The 16,132-nt window shown below is 45.6% G+C and overlaps 1 protein-coding gene and 1 long non-coding RNA gene across 5 annotated transcripts in view; one reads left to right on the forward strand and one right to left on the reverse strand.

Annotated features, from left to right (window-relative positions):
- Window positions 1–3,952: 3,952 nt before the first annotated feature.
- LOC135896920 (uncharacterized) lies at window positions 3,953–8,287 on the forward strand. Of its 4 annotated transcripts, XM_070534416.1 has the most exons (12): window positions 3,953–5,179; window positions 5,337–5,427; window positions 5,769–5,952; window positions 6,267–6,443; window positions 6,668–6,736; window positions 6,800–6,907; window positions 6,993–7,049; window positions 7,133–7,171; window positions 7,237–7,448; window positions 7,739–7,898; window positions 7,971–8,061; window positions 8,191–8,287. In XM_070534416.1, exons 2-12 carry the CDS (start codon window positions 5,425–5,427, stop codon window positions 8,231–8,233), a joined length of 1,143 nt encoding a protein of 380 aa, XP_070390517.1. In that variant the 5' UTR covers window positions 3,953–5,179; window positions 5,337–5,424; the 3' UTR covers window positions 8,234–8,287. The 4 variants fall into 4 exon arrangements, with proteins under 4 accessions (XP_070390517.1, XP_065281503.2, XP_070390510.1 ...); XM_065425431.2 differs by lacking the exon at window positions 5,337–5,427 and having other exon boundaries at window positions 7,971–8,093; XM_070534409.1 differs by lacking the exon at window positions 5,337–5,427.
- Window positions 8,288–14,920: 6,633 nt separating this feature from the next.
- LOC135896937 (uncharacterized) overlaps window positions 14,921–16,132 on the reverse strand; it is a 36,560-nt gene continuing 35,348 nt past the window's right edge. The window contains exon 3 of the long non-coding RNA XR_010562851.1: window positions 14,921–15,453. This is a non-coding gene — a long non-coding RNA (uncharacterized lncRNA). The remainder of the gene's footprint in view (window positions 15,454–16,132) is intronic.

Consider the following 16,132-nt stretch of genomic DNA (forward strand, 5'->3'; position numbering starts at 1 on the left):
TTTTCGCGTTTTGTGTTTCTGCTAAGGCTTTTGGCACTTTAAGGGCAGAAAATTATAGCCTCTGAGATTACTGTTACTACATGGCGGCTGTGACGTACTGTAGCTTTCGTCGTTTGCTTTCGTATACTCGCTTTCAGCGCACGCGGGCACCAAAAGCATAGCCTTTGAGATTTGTTTTTGTTGCCTGGCGAGGGCCAATGCTCCGTCGCGCACAAGCGATAGTGCCATCGCCAGCACCATGGGTGATATATATATATATATATATATATATATATATATATATATATATATATATATATATATATATATATATATATATATATAAAGAACTTGAGTGGTGCTACAAGGTAAACAGAACAAGTATTTAATTTCGACAGTTTCGATCGGTGGACCGATCTTCATCAGGGTTTACAAAAAAATGGCAGTTCGGCCGTGGTAGGGAAGACACCAGACCGGGTACCCGGTCGTTCTTACATACATCAAACCGAGAGGAACAGTTGTGACAGTGATTGATTTTCGGCGCCTTGGCAGATTTACAGCGGCCTTTGGCAGCTATGCAGGGCAGTTAGAGGAAGGCGGAGTCACATGTATGTAGAGCAAGGAGGTAAGTGAGGAAAAAAAAAGAAAACGGAAAGAAAAAGAAAAAATCACACAGGAGGAGGGAGACGTAAAACGGAGAGGGAGGGGGGCGGGAAGTAGCGGCAGCTAGGTTCCCGTGCGCCCGAGGCAAGGAGGGAGAAAGCGGTCGCTCCGCAGCTCCAGTGCGTGGGCTGCCGTTGTAGCGGGAGCGGGTGGCGGGGGACACAATAGAGAAGGGGCCCAGAAGGAAGACGGAAGAGCGGCAACTTGTAGAAAGAAACACAGTGTCACAGTACAAATATACAAGGCACGGCCCGTTCCGGCAGCTTTGTGGTCCAGCTACGGTGCGACAAAAAGAAAAAAAAAATAGTTCCAAAAAATGCATGGGATTCGCAACGCAAGTGCGCCCATGGGCTTAGATTTAGGGCGTCGAGTTAAATAGCCTCCTTGTGGTCCAGTTTTTGAACGTTGTTTAACAGACGACTGACATCAAGTCAGCACGTGCGTATTTCAGGAAGGGCAATAGGTCACTTAGAATGACACTTCAGTGGCAGGGTCCAGGAAACTGAATTTATTGGTTTTCCGCTCGCCCCCTTGAGGCGTATGCGGAGGGGTGAGTAAGCAGTGAATAGCCAGCGTCTCAATTTTACAGTACATAGCATGTATTCGCGTTTCCCATGCACTTTCACGGCATATCTCGGAGGCACGTCATCCGCCCCGGACTCTCATTAATTCCTTTAGTGTACGTTCCAAATTTATGGATGAAAAAAGATTCTCTCTGCTCGCGTGCACGGGTGTGTTGGAAACCAGATTGCAAGAGCACAACGCTCACGCGTTCAAAGTAGTGATCTGGCAGCCGAACGTGCCTGGAGAAGGGTGCAATTGGGGAGACTTTTCACATGCGCGCGGTGATTGTTAAACCGTAGGCGGAAAGGGATCTCTGTTTGGCCGATATATATTCCTGCTTACACACCTCGCATCGAATTTTGTACACGACGTTACTGGAATCACAGTCAAGATTTTCGGTAATTTTATATACGAAGGGCGAGTTCGATGCTTCAGCCGTGTCTGCTGTTGTCATGTGACGGCATACCTTGCAACGAGGTTTCCCACACGGTCGACAGCCCTCGGGCGTGTTTGACTTCTGTGTCCTCGCCCTGACTAACGAATCCCTTAAATTTTTGTTTCTTCTATACACAACCCGAGGCGGCTGCTTGAAGATAGTAGCGAGTCGGATGCTCTAGCGTTTCATGATATTAAAATGGCGGGTGAGAATCCATGGCATTGACCCGCGGAGCACCGGTGGTGTATGTGAGGACCAAGTTTCGATCTGATTGTGTATTGGTATTGCTAACCTTTTCTCCCATTATCTGTGCGCGATCTAAGCTGCGGGCGCGTTCAATGGCATCGTCTACTATTTTTGGAGGATATTTTTGGCGTATGAGAGCAGATTTCAGTTCCTCCGCGTGTCGCTCAAATTGCGCAGATTGGGAACAGACTCTTCTGTATCTGTGGGCCTGGGAGTAGGGAATGCCTATTTTGCAGTGATGGGGGTGGCTACTATAAAAATGCAGATATTGCCGACGATCTGTTGGCTTTTTGTATAGGGACGGGGAAATGCGACCGCCACTCAGTGACAGAGTGACGTCGAGGAAGTGAATACTATTTTGGGAGAAGTTGTGCGTAAAGCAGATTGACGGGTGCAGAGAATTGAAATTGGAAATGAAGTCTAAGAGACTTTGTTCATTGTCGGCCCACACAAAGAAAATGTCATCCAGGAATAGCTTATAAAATATTGGTTTTACGGCCGAGTTTGCGAGGAAGGGTATTTCTAAAGATGCCATAAAGATATTTGCATAATTTGGCGCCATCTTCGTTCCCATGGCGGTTCCACTGATTTGCAAATAATGCTTGTCCTCGAACTCAAAGTGATTATATTTCAGTACTAGATTTAAAAGAGTCGCAACTGTGTCTTTATCTAATTGTCTAGGTTGACTGGAGCCAGCGTAAGCTGAAACTACGGAAGCTATGCCCTCGGCGTGAGGTATGAATTGGTGTACAAAGATGCGACATCCAGTGACCAAGTAACCCCCCGCCGGTACCGTCAGGTTTGATACCTCCCGAAGGAAATGATTTGTGTCTTTAATGTACGAGGGAAATGAAGATGGGATGTCCTTAATGAGACTGTCAATAAAGCTGGATATTTTCTCAGTCACTGTTCCATCACAGGAAACGATAGGCCGACCGGGATTGTTTATTTTGTGGATTTTGGGTAGTAGGTAGAAACGGCCGGGGCCAGAGTTTCTTGGTATCAATGCTTTGAGCGTCTTATCGGTTATCTGCCCTGCCTTGCGCAGAGTGGTTAGGGCGTCCTTTATTTCGCTTTCAAATTTCTGGGTAGGATTGCTTGGGAGTTCTCTGTAAAATTTAGAGTTTCCCAGTTGACGGAAACCTTCGGCTATGTAAACATTCCGGTCAAGTACCACCACTGCACCACCCTTGTCCGCTGGCTTAATGACAATTGTCTGATCATCACGTAGAGTTCGCAGTGCCTGCTCTTCCTCTTTTGAGAGGTTGCTGCGGATGGGACGATGCCTCTCGTACTCTTTTATAATGTCTTTTTGAACCGCACAAATATACATGTCCAAGTATTTGTCGCGTGCCTCGCCAGGTGTCCATGATTTTTCGGAGAGTTCAGGTAGCTGGTCAAGACACCCTTCTGTAGTTTTTCGATCATAAAAGTACTCCCGTAGTCGCAAATTTCTCGCGAAGTCATCCAAATCTTGAAACAATTGAAACTCGTTCATCCTTCCTGACGCCGGACAAAAAGTTAAACCTTTCGAAAGGAGATTTAGTTGCGCACTCGACAATGGGCTACTCGACAAGTTTATGACATTTGAGGCGTTGCCCACCGTCTCGTGCTTTTTTCCACTGATTACTTCAGAACAATCGGTCGCCTCGGAGTCAGGGTTTTGGCTTTGAGAATCAGCTCTGATGGCCGTTGGGATATTGTCACGCTCCCGTTTCTTTCTTTGTTGTTCTTGGACATTGAAATTTTTCCTTCCCTCGTACTTTACCAGTTCCAGCACTTGCAATTCAGTGAGCTTTGACTGACACAACAGAAGCTGCTCCTCGTTTTTAAGTTGCGATGCTCTACGCACACTATGTTGTGCCACCAGACGAGTGAGCCCAAGCGAGCTAGGCCTCCCGTAGTATAGCCGTATATCCCGTATATATATATATATATATATATATATATATATATATATATATATATATATATATATATATATATATATATATATATATATATATATATATATATATACGGAATCATACCTCATACACAAGTTTAATTGCCTACACCCGACAGGAATTGATTTGGCACGCGGCAACTTAGAATCTTTAAAAGCTGTAACTTAAATCTGAAACTCTCATATCATCAACCAATACACAAAACACATTAGGCCACGAGCCAACTTTAATTCTTAACCTCATCTACTCTTCCATTTCGAAAAAAATTTTTCCTGCCTACTACTCAATTTAATGTACTCTTTCAGGTTTTTACGTCTATACCAACTGTACGATCCCCTTCTTCCATGTACACTTGCCCCCGCCCGCTTCTGCGTGCGTTACCCTCCTGTTTGTTATACCGGTTTCGGCCCCCCTCTCCCTTCCCTCCCCCCTTTTTTTATCTTTTTTTTTAAACCCCCTCGACAACACATTCGGAAGTCAATATGCCTTTTTCGGCGCCTCAACCCAGAGTATCGCCATCTCTGGATGCCGCCGTAACGACACCTACGTTAAGCGCGTGGGGCAGTGCCCCTTGAAAGACCATGCCGCTGCCTGCAGTCACACCATACATTGCACCGCAGACGAAACGACGTCGCCACCTTAACTATTTCAAAATTACTCGGCGTATTACTACTATGCTACTCAAGTCACTTTCAGGAGGAATGAACGTTTATTTTAAGAAACAGCGAGAAAGTGTCCTTTCTTCGCCCTAGGTGGGCGGCTCTCTCAGTTCAGAAAGCCGTTGGCTAATGCTGCAGCCCGGGCCCGGTCCACCAGACTTCGCTGATCGTCCAGGCTCTGTGCCTTTAACATTGCCTACTCATGTTTTTTTTCTTGTGTGTGTGTGTGTGTGGCCGTTCTAATGCCTCAAAAACATGCCGCCAACGACTCCCCCTGAGTACCTCCTAACCTTTCGCATCTCCAACACGCCCCCAAGCCCCCGTATTTCTTAAAGATCTCATTTTTCTCTTTCTTTTTCTTTCACTACCCCCCTTTTTTTGCGCCGCCCATTACCCCACCCCCCTTTCCCCTTTTTTCCCCTTTTTTCTGCTTCTATTTCTTTTCTTTTCTCCCCGCGTGCCCACTCTCACGCTCTCATCCTCTCGTCTTGAGAATGAAGCTCACAGACGTCGGACGACAGCGCTTGTTTCCTCTTGTAATCGCTCTCTTTAAAACCAGCCGCCAGCGACAACTTCCGCATGTGACGTCACTGCACTAACCCTTTAAAACTAACACGCCGACGATGACGAGGCCGCCTTTGACGAAGATAGGTCCTCCTGTAGAAACGTTGGCCAGCCTGTCTGAGGTACGTTATCCCTGTTTACAAACTTTATACCACTATATATATATATATATATATATATATATATATATATATATATATATATATATATATATATATATATATATATATGTAGCGCTTCTTTTTTTTCTGTGCGCTTGCTACCTTTGTACGCGTATAGATATTTACTTCGTCTGTCCCGGCGCCCAATTCAAACCTGAGCTCGGAGCGTGGTCGGCGCGGTCACTTAATTTGAAGTTTGCCAGAGCATGGTAAGTGCATCTATGCTTAGTGGTCCTTATATTAATATTTATGCAAAGCGCTGCCGTTATTTGTACTATTTATTACCCTTCGTTGATGGGCTAGCCGGCGCACGTGCGTCTATCCTTTGTAGCCTTGCATGTCACCGGGTGGGGGGCTCATGTCTTTGAGCAAATAAATTATTATTATTTAACCTGTCGCGCTGCAGCTAATCCGCCTTGACAACGATTAGCGTGCATGTGGCCTGGCCTGTCTGGGATGGTGTAGAGCGATAGCTGAAATAGTGTACCTTTTTTTTTAAATGTATAGTTGGGTTTTTTGTTTTAATATGCGCGTGGTGGCATCATTTCAGATGTATGCAATTGTGGAGTTTACTGCTACAGAGGAAGTGGAGGTTGTGCCTTGCACGTGGGTAAATGGTGACAAATGTCTGTGGCCAAAAGTGCCATCAGATAGAGCCACAAGAATGGTTCGACGCGCAGCAAAACCAGATGCGGGATTCCTCTCATATGATGCGCTCGTGAAAGGTGTATTCCGTGAGTATTCCCTTGACTATTATGTGTACTGTCACTATAAATTCAAACGCCAGTTACGAAGTTATATTGCATTAATTGCTTTGTTCGGTTTACAAATTTACCTGCATATGTGCATGCCAGTGGGTTATTTCACTCTAAAATTTTTACTTTGAACTGCTCCATGCATGTTTAGAAACAGCCTCCAAAGCCATTGCACGTAGCAGTCGTTGTCATCACTTTACTGTCCGCGCTTCAATTAATTTATGTTGATGGTATACATGTGATCGTGTGCATAGTTTCGGCCTTCTAACTATTGTCAATGCACTATACCTCAGACACATATGAAGATGGCCGTGCAAAGTTGGAAGAGGCCCGGTTCAGGTCCGATTTATCGGAATCTGATGGCGGTGGAAAGCGGAAGAGAATTAGACCTTTGCGCTACAGTTCGGAATCTGATTCCGATGATGACCTTCCGCGCGCCCCCTTGCAGCTTTCCATGCAGCACAAGACACGTAAGACTTTTGTTTTCGTATTTTACCTTGGTCAAGTTGCTACTTTCAGTGGCACTAGTGTGTGGAAAAGTGATTGCCAGGTGGTGCACTACATAAGGATCCAGTAACATGAGTAACTTAGAAAATTTTAAATGGTGGCCCTGAGCTTATAAAATTCGCATATTTTTTGTTGGCAGACCATTTGGTGGTTGTTTTCAATGTGAGGTTTCATTGGTTTTGTTCAGCTTGCAGAGTCCCAAAAAAGCGCAGAATGGAGCCTCTGCAAGGAAATTCAGAGATGACGTCACTGCCAGGTAGCATATCAGCTCATTGCCAGCTAGGTGTCGTTTGATTGCACTGACCCTCTCTTTCTGCAGGTTCTAGTCGGGAGACACCCGCTCTTCCTTTCGAAAATCGGAATGAGGACGAAGTCGGCCTAATTAGGGATTGTGTGGCTGTGGCTGAGGTGGCGCAACAGTCCCAAGGTAAAAAGGTTTTCCCAATTTCATGTCATTTTGTTCTGTCTTGCTTGCACACGTTCAGAACCGAGTTGCATAACAAACACTGCAGCTATTATTGCAGGAGCTGAGAGTCAGCAGCATTTGGATGCCAGCCCCAGTGCCAATTGTAAAACTCACTTTGCCTATTTCTCACAGTTCCAACACACTTTTGGGGTGCTTGCTCATTAATCGCTGTGTTGCACTTTCCAGGTTGTCGACAAACCTCGGGGACAGCCCTGAGCAGTGCTGGTAAGTTTTCGAACAGCAGTACTCTGGCTTACTTTACTTGTTTAATGCTGTTTTCCCTCTTACAGAGTTTCAGCGGCGGGTTATAAACAGTTTAAATATCGTGAGGCACAATCAGGCTGAAATTATACAGATGCTGACAGTAGCCCTACAAAGAAATAGTCCTCCAGGTGCAGAAACTTCAAACACTCCTGAGCCAGTGCTGCGCTGCCCACTGGACAGTGTGCGAGAAGTCCTTGATTTCAATAAAGAACTGACTGAAGGAAAAAGTGAAGCTCTGGTATGGTTCAGTAAGACATTTCGTTTCAGATGCTAGCGTCTCGGTTTTGCTGAATATTTGCATATGTACAACCTGTTTCAAAAAAGTGTGCCAGTGAATGACCAACTTTGCTCCACTTGTTTCAGTGCATACAATTTTCGTCTTGTTTGCATTCACAGATACATGTGCTCAGTGGCCCTGGCATTTGCATCTGTGTAAACCCATTTCACTGCCACACCGACATCTCAGAAGATATGCTATGTACTTGCATGTTAGCTGAGAGTTACATACACATCCTAAATTTCTTCCAGGTTCTGGACCTTATGGGCTATGGAACAAGAACCCTGAACACAACTATTAAGTCAATGATGGCTTATATAATGAGTGATCAGGCTGCGTCGGAATTTAGTATGGACGGCCGCAAAGGCAAGGTTCGATTTAGGGACCTGAAGCTCGTCAAAGTTCTGTTCTGTAAGTGTACATCTTCACATCTGGTAGAAATTGACTGTTTCTTGAAACTTAAGGCGCGCCCATTTCTTTTAGCGGCTGCTCGGCGGACACGCCACCACAAAGACTGCACGGTAGACGACGTGCTCTACCACATAAAGGAGTGGCTGCGCAGGGCAAAAGAAAGGTGTGCAGCCACTGCTAAGAAAGACTGAAAGTGTATGTGAAATGGTTTTCTTGAGTAAACATTTGGCAGCTAGAGGTTGAAGCTAACGCTTAAAATGGAGTTTAATTATTACTTGTCTGTTTATTTCAGTTGCTGTACAGAAACCAGACGCTACTTCCGTGCAGGACCATGATGGTGCTTAATTAGCTTACAAAAGTGGAAAATAAAGTCTTGTTGAATTGTGGAATGTTTTCCTTGATTTTTACTAAAGCTTTACTAGACCTGTTTGGCTGCACATAGTGATTGAGGATTCAAAATGAAACAAAATAAGAATTCTCCACTTGTAGCATGCAATTGTATAATTATATGCAAATTTGAACACAGGAAACTACTTCCTGTTTTAAGAAAAAAACATGCCAAAAAATGCACGCAGGAATACAAGACTAGAAAGAGGCTGGACAGACAGGAACCAGCCTCATTCCCGTCTTGTGTACGTTTCCTACGTGCGTCTTTCCATTTTTTTTTTTGAAGTCGCTTCAAATGGGCGCTTATCTATTCTGCTAGTCATCCACAAGCATTTTTTGAAAGCAAACTTCATTTATATGACCCACTGATAGAAAAGAAACGTATTATAATACTACGATGTTAAAATGGGCAAATTATATATCAAGTTGGAAATATATTTATTTTGCCTTTGCAAAGCGTAGACTGTGTCTGACAGAGAATAAAAACAAGCAAACATAATATGAACAATTTTCCGGCAATATTTTCATGTTAGTTTACATAATTATGTTAGCTAGTGTATATATCCTGGACATGCCTATTTACGGACAGCCAGCGGACGTTCAAAACTGGATGTCCCATGGACATCCCATTGGGATGTCCTTCGGACATCCAAACAGGATATGGACTTCTCCTGTACGTCCCACGGACGTCCATGTTGGATATCCGAATGGACGGACGTTGGGACTTATGGCGGACGTCCCACGGATATCCGTGGTTACTTGGGAAAGGCCTGTTCCCGCCTGAAGGCAATGTCAGCAAGTGTCTGTGACGAGTGTCAAGTGACTCACACGAGGCTGGGCGTTGAAAAGTGTCTCTCGAGTGCCGCTGCTTCAGTCTGGCCAGGGCCCAACCCGCTTTCATGAACCATTTGAAATGCCCAGTGTATTAGTTGCTATAGATTGTGGTGCAGTGAGACAGCCATTCCATAGCAGCCATGAAAATTACCTGTGGAAGTAATAGTTATGCGATAGGCTTTCGTGGTGATTGTCATTATGTATCACATGCATCGGAGTGCGATCATTTACACCCTGTGCTCGTGTTTAGATAAATGCTTTATCTTCTGAAGCAATATCTGCAACAGCAATCCTACGAAGGATGAAACATTCGTTTTGTTTTCCGCGATCGATGCACAACACTAAGCGGCAACTGCAGCAACAAGCATTTGGAACCAGTTTAAACGTTTTTACCATAACAGCAAAAAGTTCTGCCAAACTGAGAGCCCACATATGCCCCATTCACATCAGTAAATTCAACAAACAAGAGCAACAACACTGAACAACGTAACAGGGGCTGCACAAGACCACACCACCAACCATAAACGCGCTCCAAGGCATAAAGAAACGAGCTGCTCCAGCGTTGCCCCCCCCCCCCAAAAAAAAAAACTAAATTATGGAGTTTTACGTGCCAAAACCACTTTCTGATTATGAGGCACGCCGTAGTGGAGGACTCCGGAAATTTCGACCACCACCTGGGGTTCTTTAACGTGCACCTAAATCTAAGTACACGGGTGTTTTCGCCCCCATCGAAATGCGGCCGCCGTGGCCGGGATTCGATCCCGCGACCTCGTGCTCAGCAGCCCAACACCATAGCCACTGAGCAACCACGGCGGGTAGCGTTGCGCCCAAGTGTGGCTCGAGATCGCAAGCTCGAACACCATCCGGTTCTTCCAGCGCAACTAACTAGAACAACATTCTATCACACAACACAGTAAGAAACCGTAAAATTGTGTTTTAGCCAAGCTGAAACACTGAAGCAGCTCCAGCAGCGCGCGCAAAACTATAAACCGGAACACGCCATACTTGTTTAAACAACGTCATCATAACTGTGACGTCACTTCCGTGCGTGGCAGCAGCGTTTTGGTATGGCATTTCGCTTCTACCACGCGCGTGTCACCAGTTACCGCCGAAAACATGTATATTCGAACGCGCAAACCGAAAGTTCGATCACGTCAAACAACTGTTTTTTTTTTTTTCATATATGTGCCAGCTAGCAGAAGTGCGGGATATCTACCCGACGTTCATATGTAAAATATCCACAATGAGACTTCCGACGGATGCGATTTTGTATACTGAGGTAGTACATGCATGAGTCATATATTGTAATGACGAAGCTTTATTTTAGATGAGAGCTATAGGTTACGTGGCCGCCTGCATGCAGCGCGCAGTCTGCCATTTGCGAAGTGGTGCCATTGTCGACAAGGCCCTTCCTCTTGCGCAAGAACGATATATGAAAGCGCTATACGTGAAAACGTATAATGTTGACAGCAGCAATTGATGGACAAGAAAAAAGAAACCTATATAATATTGCCTAATGTAAGCCGTTACATGTTTTCAGCCAGAAGCTTAGAACTACATTAGGCAAAGCTGTATAGGTAAAACTATACTGATAAAAAAATTATTACAATTAAACTGTGCATTTGTTGCGACGCACTATAGCGTACGCATCCATGTTAATTCTTCCGCATGCAAGTGCTTTTGTGGTGCTGCCTTGGGTGCGTTTCTGGATTTCTCATCTTGGGCTCAGATAGATCGCACCGGTTATTCAAAATTTACTGACGACAGACTCCGCTGGCTTCTCGGCCGCAAGCGCAGCCTACAGCGACCGAAAAGTTTCCCGCGCTTCTCCGCCTGCCTTCCCTGGTTGCGCACGTTTTGTATTTTTCTTTCTTTTTTTCTTTCCACTCCTAGCTCCATACTGCGGTTACCCGGCCACGCTACTCGGCCTTGGGCTCGGTCCTCCCTTCTTGCCCGCATTCTTCCCCGCCTCTGGACTATTAATTCTTTACTTTTTTTTCCCCCTTAGTCCGAGTCGCCAGAGGCTATATCAGCTTGTCGTTGGAAGTAGGCATGCGCGTTTACATTGCTTGTTCGTTCGCGCTCAAATTTCGCAATGAGGTCGCATTCTTCTTGCATTTTTCAGTGTTTAATTAGCATCTCTGCTTGCCACGGTTCATGCGAAAAAGACACCTCCTACCCAGTCGAACCGAACCAGCTGCGAACGAACCAGTTTAAAAGTAATGCAAAGCGTTTCACCAATGCGGAGAAACAAAAAATGCCGCTTTTTAGCGAAACGTGAGTTGAAACCAAGCAGCAACACGAGCAAACTCATAAAAAAAAAAATTTAAAAAAGGTCCAGAGTTGCAGTCTGGTGCTTCGGCAGTGTGCACCAGTTGTGGAAGCATGCAAAATGCTTGTTATTATTGTAGTTATCTACTTAGTGCAATACATTTTATGCTGTCTAATCAAAAAAATATTTGGAGCCAAAGTTCAGTCGGAAGCTAAAGCCGGCCCGATGCATTGCCGGCTTGTCGCACCGACGAGCGTCTGGCGCGCTCGGCGTTCACTCGTGCTCTGATGGAGGCAAAGCCCGCGCGGCCGGCCGCGTGCCGATGTAGCTGGAAGGAGACGTCGGGCCGACTGTTTTCGGAAGTCGGGTGGCCAGGGAAGCCGGCTGCCGACTATTTCACAACAATCGGCCAATCATTCGCAGTCGGCTGGGGTTGCTTGGGTATAGAGGGCCTCTGCCACACTCTCTACGCTGACGACCTCACCCTTTGGGTCGACAGAGGCGGGAGTGATGGCCAAATAGAAGACACCCTACAAAGGGCAATCTGGGAAACGGAAAACTATCTGAGACCCATAGGGCTAAAATGCTCGGCGGAAAAATCGGAGATGCTAACCATGAGCAAGCAGCAGGTCAATATCCAGCTCCTGGTCAACAACACCCCGGTCCCAAGGGTGGACAAGATCAGGATACTGGGTATGTGGATACAAGAAAATGGGAGAAACACCGAAACGATAAACAGACTAGAAGCCACGACCAAACCAAACTTGCAGGCTTCTCAAGACGGTAGCAAAAAAAAATATGCGGGGATGAAGGAGGCGAACCTACTTAGGCTTGTCCATTCTTTGATCATTAGCCGAATCACCTACGCTATCCCGTACTTAATGACAATTAAAGCAGAGAGAGGCAAGGTAGACATCCTCATCAGGAAAGGCGTCAAAACCGCCCTAGGTTTACCACCGTGCACATCAACCGAGACGATCCTCAACCTAGGAGTGTCAAACACCCTAGAGGAAATGTGCGAGGCGAAACTCACGGCACAATATGTCAGATTAACTAGCAGCAAAACGGGCAGATCCATCCTTAGAAAACTGGGCTACCAGAGCCCAGAATCGCGAGAGGGGATAACCACCATCCCCAAAGAAATTACCAACAGGTTAAGAATACCTCCCCTCCCAAGAAACATGCACCCCATACACAACGAGGAACGCAGGAGAAGCAGAGTCCAAAGACTCCAAATTAAGCTCACTCCTCCAAAAACAAGGGGTAGTGTACAACGATGCGGCAGAGTACCCAGAAGGGCACTACGCTGCAGTAGTAGTGAGCGACAAAGGCGAACTAATCTCGAGCTGTAGCGTGAGACACTCTTCACCAGAGGAAGCAGAGATGGCGGCGATTGCCCTGGCAATCACAAACCCATCAACCAGAATAATTATCACCGATTCTAAAACTGCAATCAAAGCCTATGACACCGGCAAGGTGACCAAAGAGGCCGGCAAAATTCTGCAGGTAGGCAAGGAGAACGTACCCAAAGACCTAATTAGAATAATGTGGGCACCCGCCCACTAGGGAACGAGGTCGCCAACGAGGTCGCCCGAGGACTCACACACCAGGCCCCAGCGCAGGCAGACTACTCCCTGTCCAAAAAGCGAGACCTAACCACATGCAGAGAAATTCTAGAACACTATAGAATGGGCAGGAGAACCCTCCCTACCCTCCCCCCCCCCCCCCCCCCATAGATCTCCAACAAAGAAGGAAGAAGTAATCTGGCGAAAACTGCAGACGGGCGCCTTCCCAAACCCGTATGTCCTACACAAATGGCATCCTGAGGTGCACTCTTCCAAACGCAAGAACTGTAAAGGCATAGCGACCCCAAATCACATGCTCTGGGCTCGCCCATCACTAAACGGTCTACATGGAAATAAAGAGTCATGGGAATCCATCCCTCCGTGGCCAGGAAGAACAAGCCCAAAAACAAGCCCAGGCCGCCGCCGGAAGCCAACTAATTCCGGCCGACGTCTAGGGGGGAGGTAGACGGTGAAATGGGGAGCTGCGTCTCACCCCGATCACCCATACTCCCTGACAGGGGCAAATAAAGTGCTTTCTCTCTCTCTCTCTCTCTCTTCATTCTGATCAATAAAGCCTTCTTTTTATTTGCTGCTGTACGGACAAACGTGATTATCCGAGCTGCGGTACCACCACAAGATTGGGAACAGAATAGAGCACGCTTCGCGTCGATTCCTGGCGTCACCAAACAACAACAACAACAACAAAACCCGCGATGAAGTCCGTGCCAGCGAAAGCTTGCACTACTGTTGGTCTGCACTCGCAATGGAGAGGATTGAGGGATCAACGTTACTGGTCCACTATTTCATATTTCTTTCGCTGCTGCCATACTGGGCGCCACCCGCAGTGCCAAAGCACTGTAGGCTGTAACACCCAAAACTATTTTGTTTAAGAAGTTTATGTTGCGTTAATAATATGACTTTGAGTCCTCAATTCTCGAATTGAAGTGCTTCCTCTATAAGTGCTAATTAAGGGATTATTCAGGACATGGTTATTTCTTATCTGCTATATTTTTCACGCTACCGAGTGTCTAGTAATCACAAAGCAAAACGTGAACAAGGTGAATGCAGGAGCCAACGTTTCGACAAGTGGACTTGTCTTCTTCAAGGCGACATATGCTTGGGGTTCTTCTAAAGGGGAGGGGGTGTGAGGCGGGAGGGCGCGGAAACGAGAGAAAGTGTGTTAGCGTGTCGAATTAGTAAAGGAACGCTGTGTACAAGGTCAAAGCCAGGACCCCCCCTCCCCTCACCCCAGTCTGTCAACACACGTGCGTTAGCCGGCGTGTCAAGGGCGTCTGACACGCCGGCTGACAAAAAAAAAGGGGGGGGGAGAAAAAGGGAAAGGGGGGGATACGCTTTTTTTTCAAACTAAGTGTTGTTGCCTATAGCTTGAGGTTTAGCATAGCGAATAGATTCTAAAGCTCCCTTTGAAACGTTTATGCCTATTGGTTGCAATGTCTTGAACTTATGGATAAGGTATGATTCTCTGTATTTTCTTTCTCGTTCAGAACGGAAATTTGACTGTAAGATGTAGAGTTTAAGTTCATCAAAGTTATGACCTGGTTGGTTGAAATGCTCGGCGACGGCTTTGGGAAGCTTTTTAGCTGTGTCCGCGCGATGTCCGTTTAATCTGACGTTCATTGATTGTCCTGTTTCACCGATATATTGTTTCTTACAGAAGGAACATTCAAGCATATAAATCACATCCGAACTTGTGCAAGTGAAGCTAGATTTGACTTCATGTGTATAATTATTTCTGGTGCTTTTAATTTTAATGTCACTTTGAAGGTGCCTGCAGGTTTTGCACCTAGGGCGACAACATGCTTTTATTACGGGGGAATGCTGCTGGCTGACTTACAAAATTCGCCTTTTTAAAAATAATATTCCTTGCAGCTGACAGACACTGTACTTGTGACATGAATTCAGTCACACAACAACAAAATGATAAAGAAATGGTTAGCTAGGACTAGGAGAAATATATTTTATTCAACACCGCGAAACTGATAAAAAACTAATACAACGATTCAAAATTGATAAATAGAACATTGTATACACATTGCCGATGCACAAACCATGGTGGGACATCGAGCCTTTTGCACTAATGACCAGTAAGGACATTTCCTTCAGAAGTTCTTTCTGACACTTTGATCGCTTCTGCAAACTCATTAATTACAGTAGTAAAGTTTATATTTTTTACATGTTCTTTTTCTATGGTCAGTATCGCCAAGTTTGGCAGCCTTTCATCACTCATGGTGGAGCGCAGAAGCGTTTTGATCAGCTTTAACTTGGAAAAGTTCCATTCGCATGATGCAACTGACACGCAGCTCATGAGGAACAAGCGAAAGATAACGGTAAGATTAGGGAGTCACTCAAAAGAAGTTCCATTTGGCGATAAATTCCAGGAACTGTTGTGCGGTCCACGTCCTCGTGACATCAAGGTGATTTCCAGCGGCCTTGAGGTGCCTTCGCAGCAGGAGGATCTTTGGGATGATTTCTTCGCCTGAAAATTCGTCATACATTTCAGTAAGACTCGACGTCAGTGTTTGAAGCGTTTTCACACTTTCAAACATCAGGGAAACAGGCTCAATGATGCTGAAAACCAATGTCAACTTCTCCATAGCCTTGGAGCGGGTGTCCAGCTCTCTGTGAAAACGATCAAGTCATTCAAACATTGCCCTTCCGGTCTGTTCTGTTAAGATCAGGCCATCGTCCCCTGCTCTTTCTCCTGACATCTTCTTGCGATATCTACTCACTAAAAAAAAAAAAAAGAAGTGGTTATTTAGCTATAAATGCAAGAAAAATGCGTTAGAATTTCGTCGCACCTCTTTAAGGTCCCGGATTTTAAACCGCGTTCAGCACACAGCAAAATGTTCTGGAGCCGTGGGAGCCGTCCGGAGCTCACTCGATGCTCACTCGACACACATCCTACCTCATCGTGGAGCGACGTGCACATAGAATAAAGAACCAACTGACGGTGGTCAGGAACAGACCACCTTCACACACACACACACACACACACACACACACACACACACACACATATATATATATATATATATATATATATATATATATATATATATATATATATATATATATATATATATATATATTATTACGATATCATCGAGCGATGCTCGAGTGACGAGCCGCCGCGAGAACGACGACGAAGTGGGTCT

The sequence above is a fragment of the Dermacentor albipictus genome, chromosome 1 (assembly GCF_038994185.2).
Source record: "Dermacentor albipictus isolate Rhodes 1998 colony chromosome 1, USDA_Dalb.pri_finalv2, whole genome shotgun sequence".
NCBI lineage: Eukaryota > Metazoa > Arthropoda > Arachnida > Ixodida > Ixodidae > Dermacentor > Dermacentor albipictus.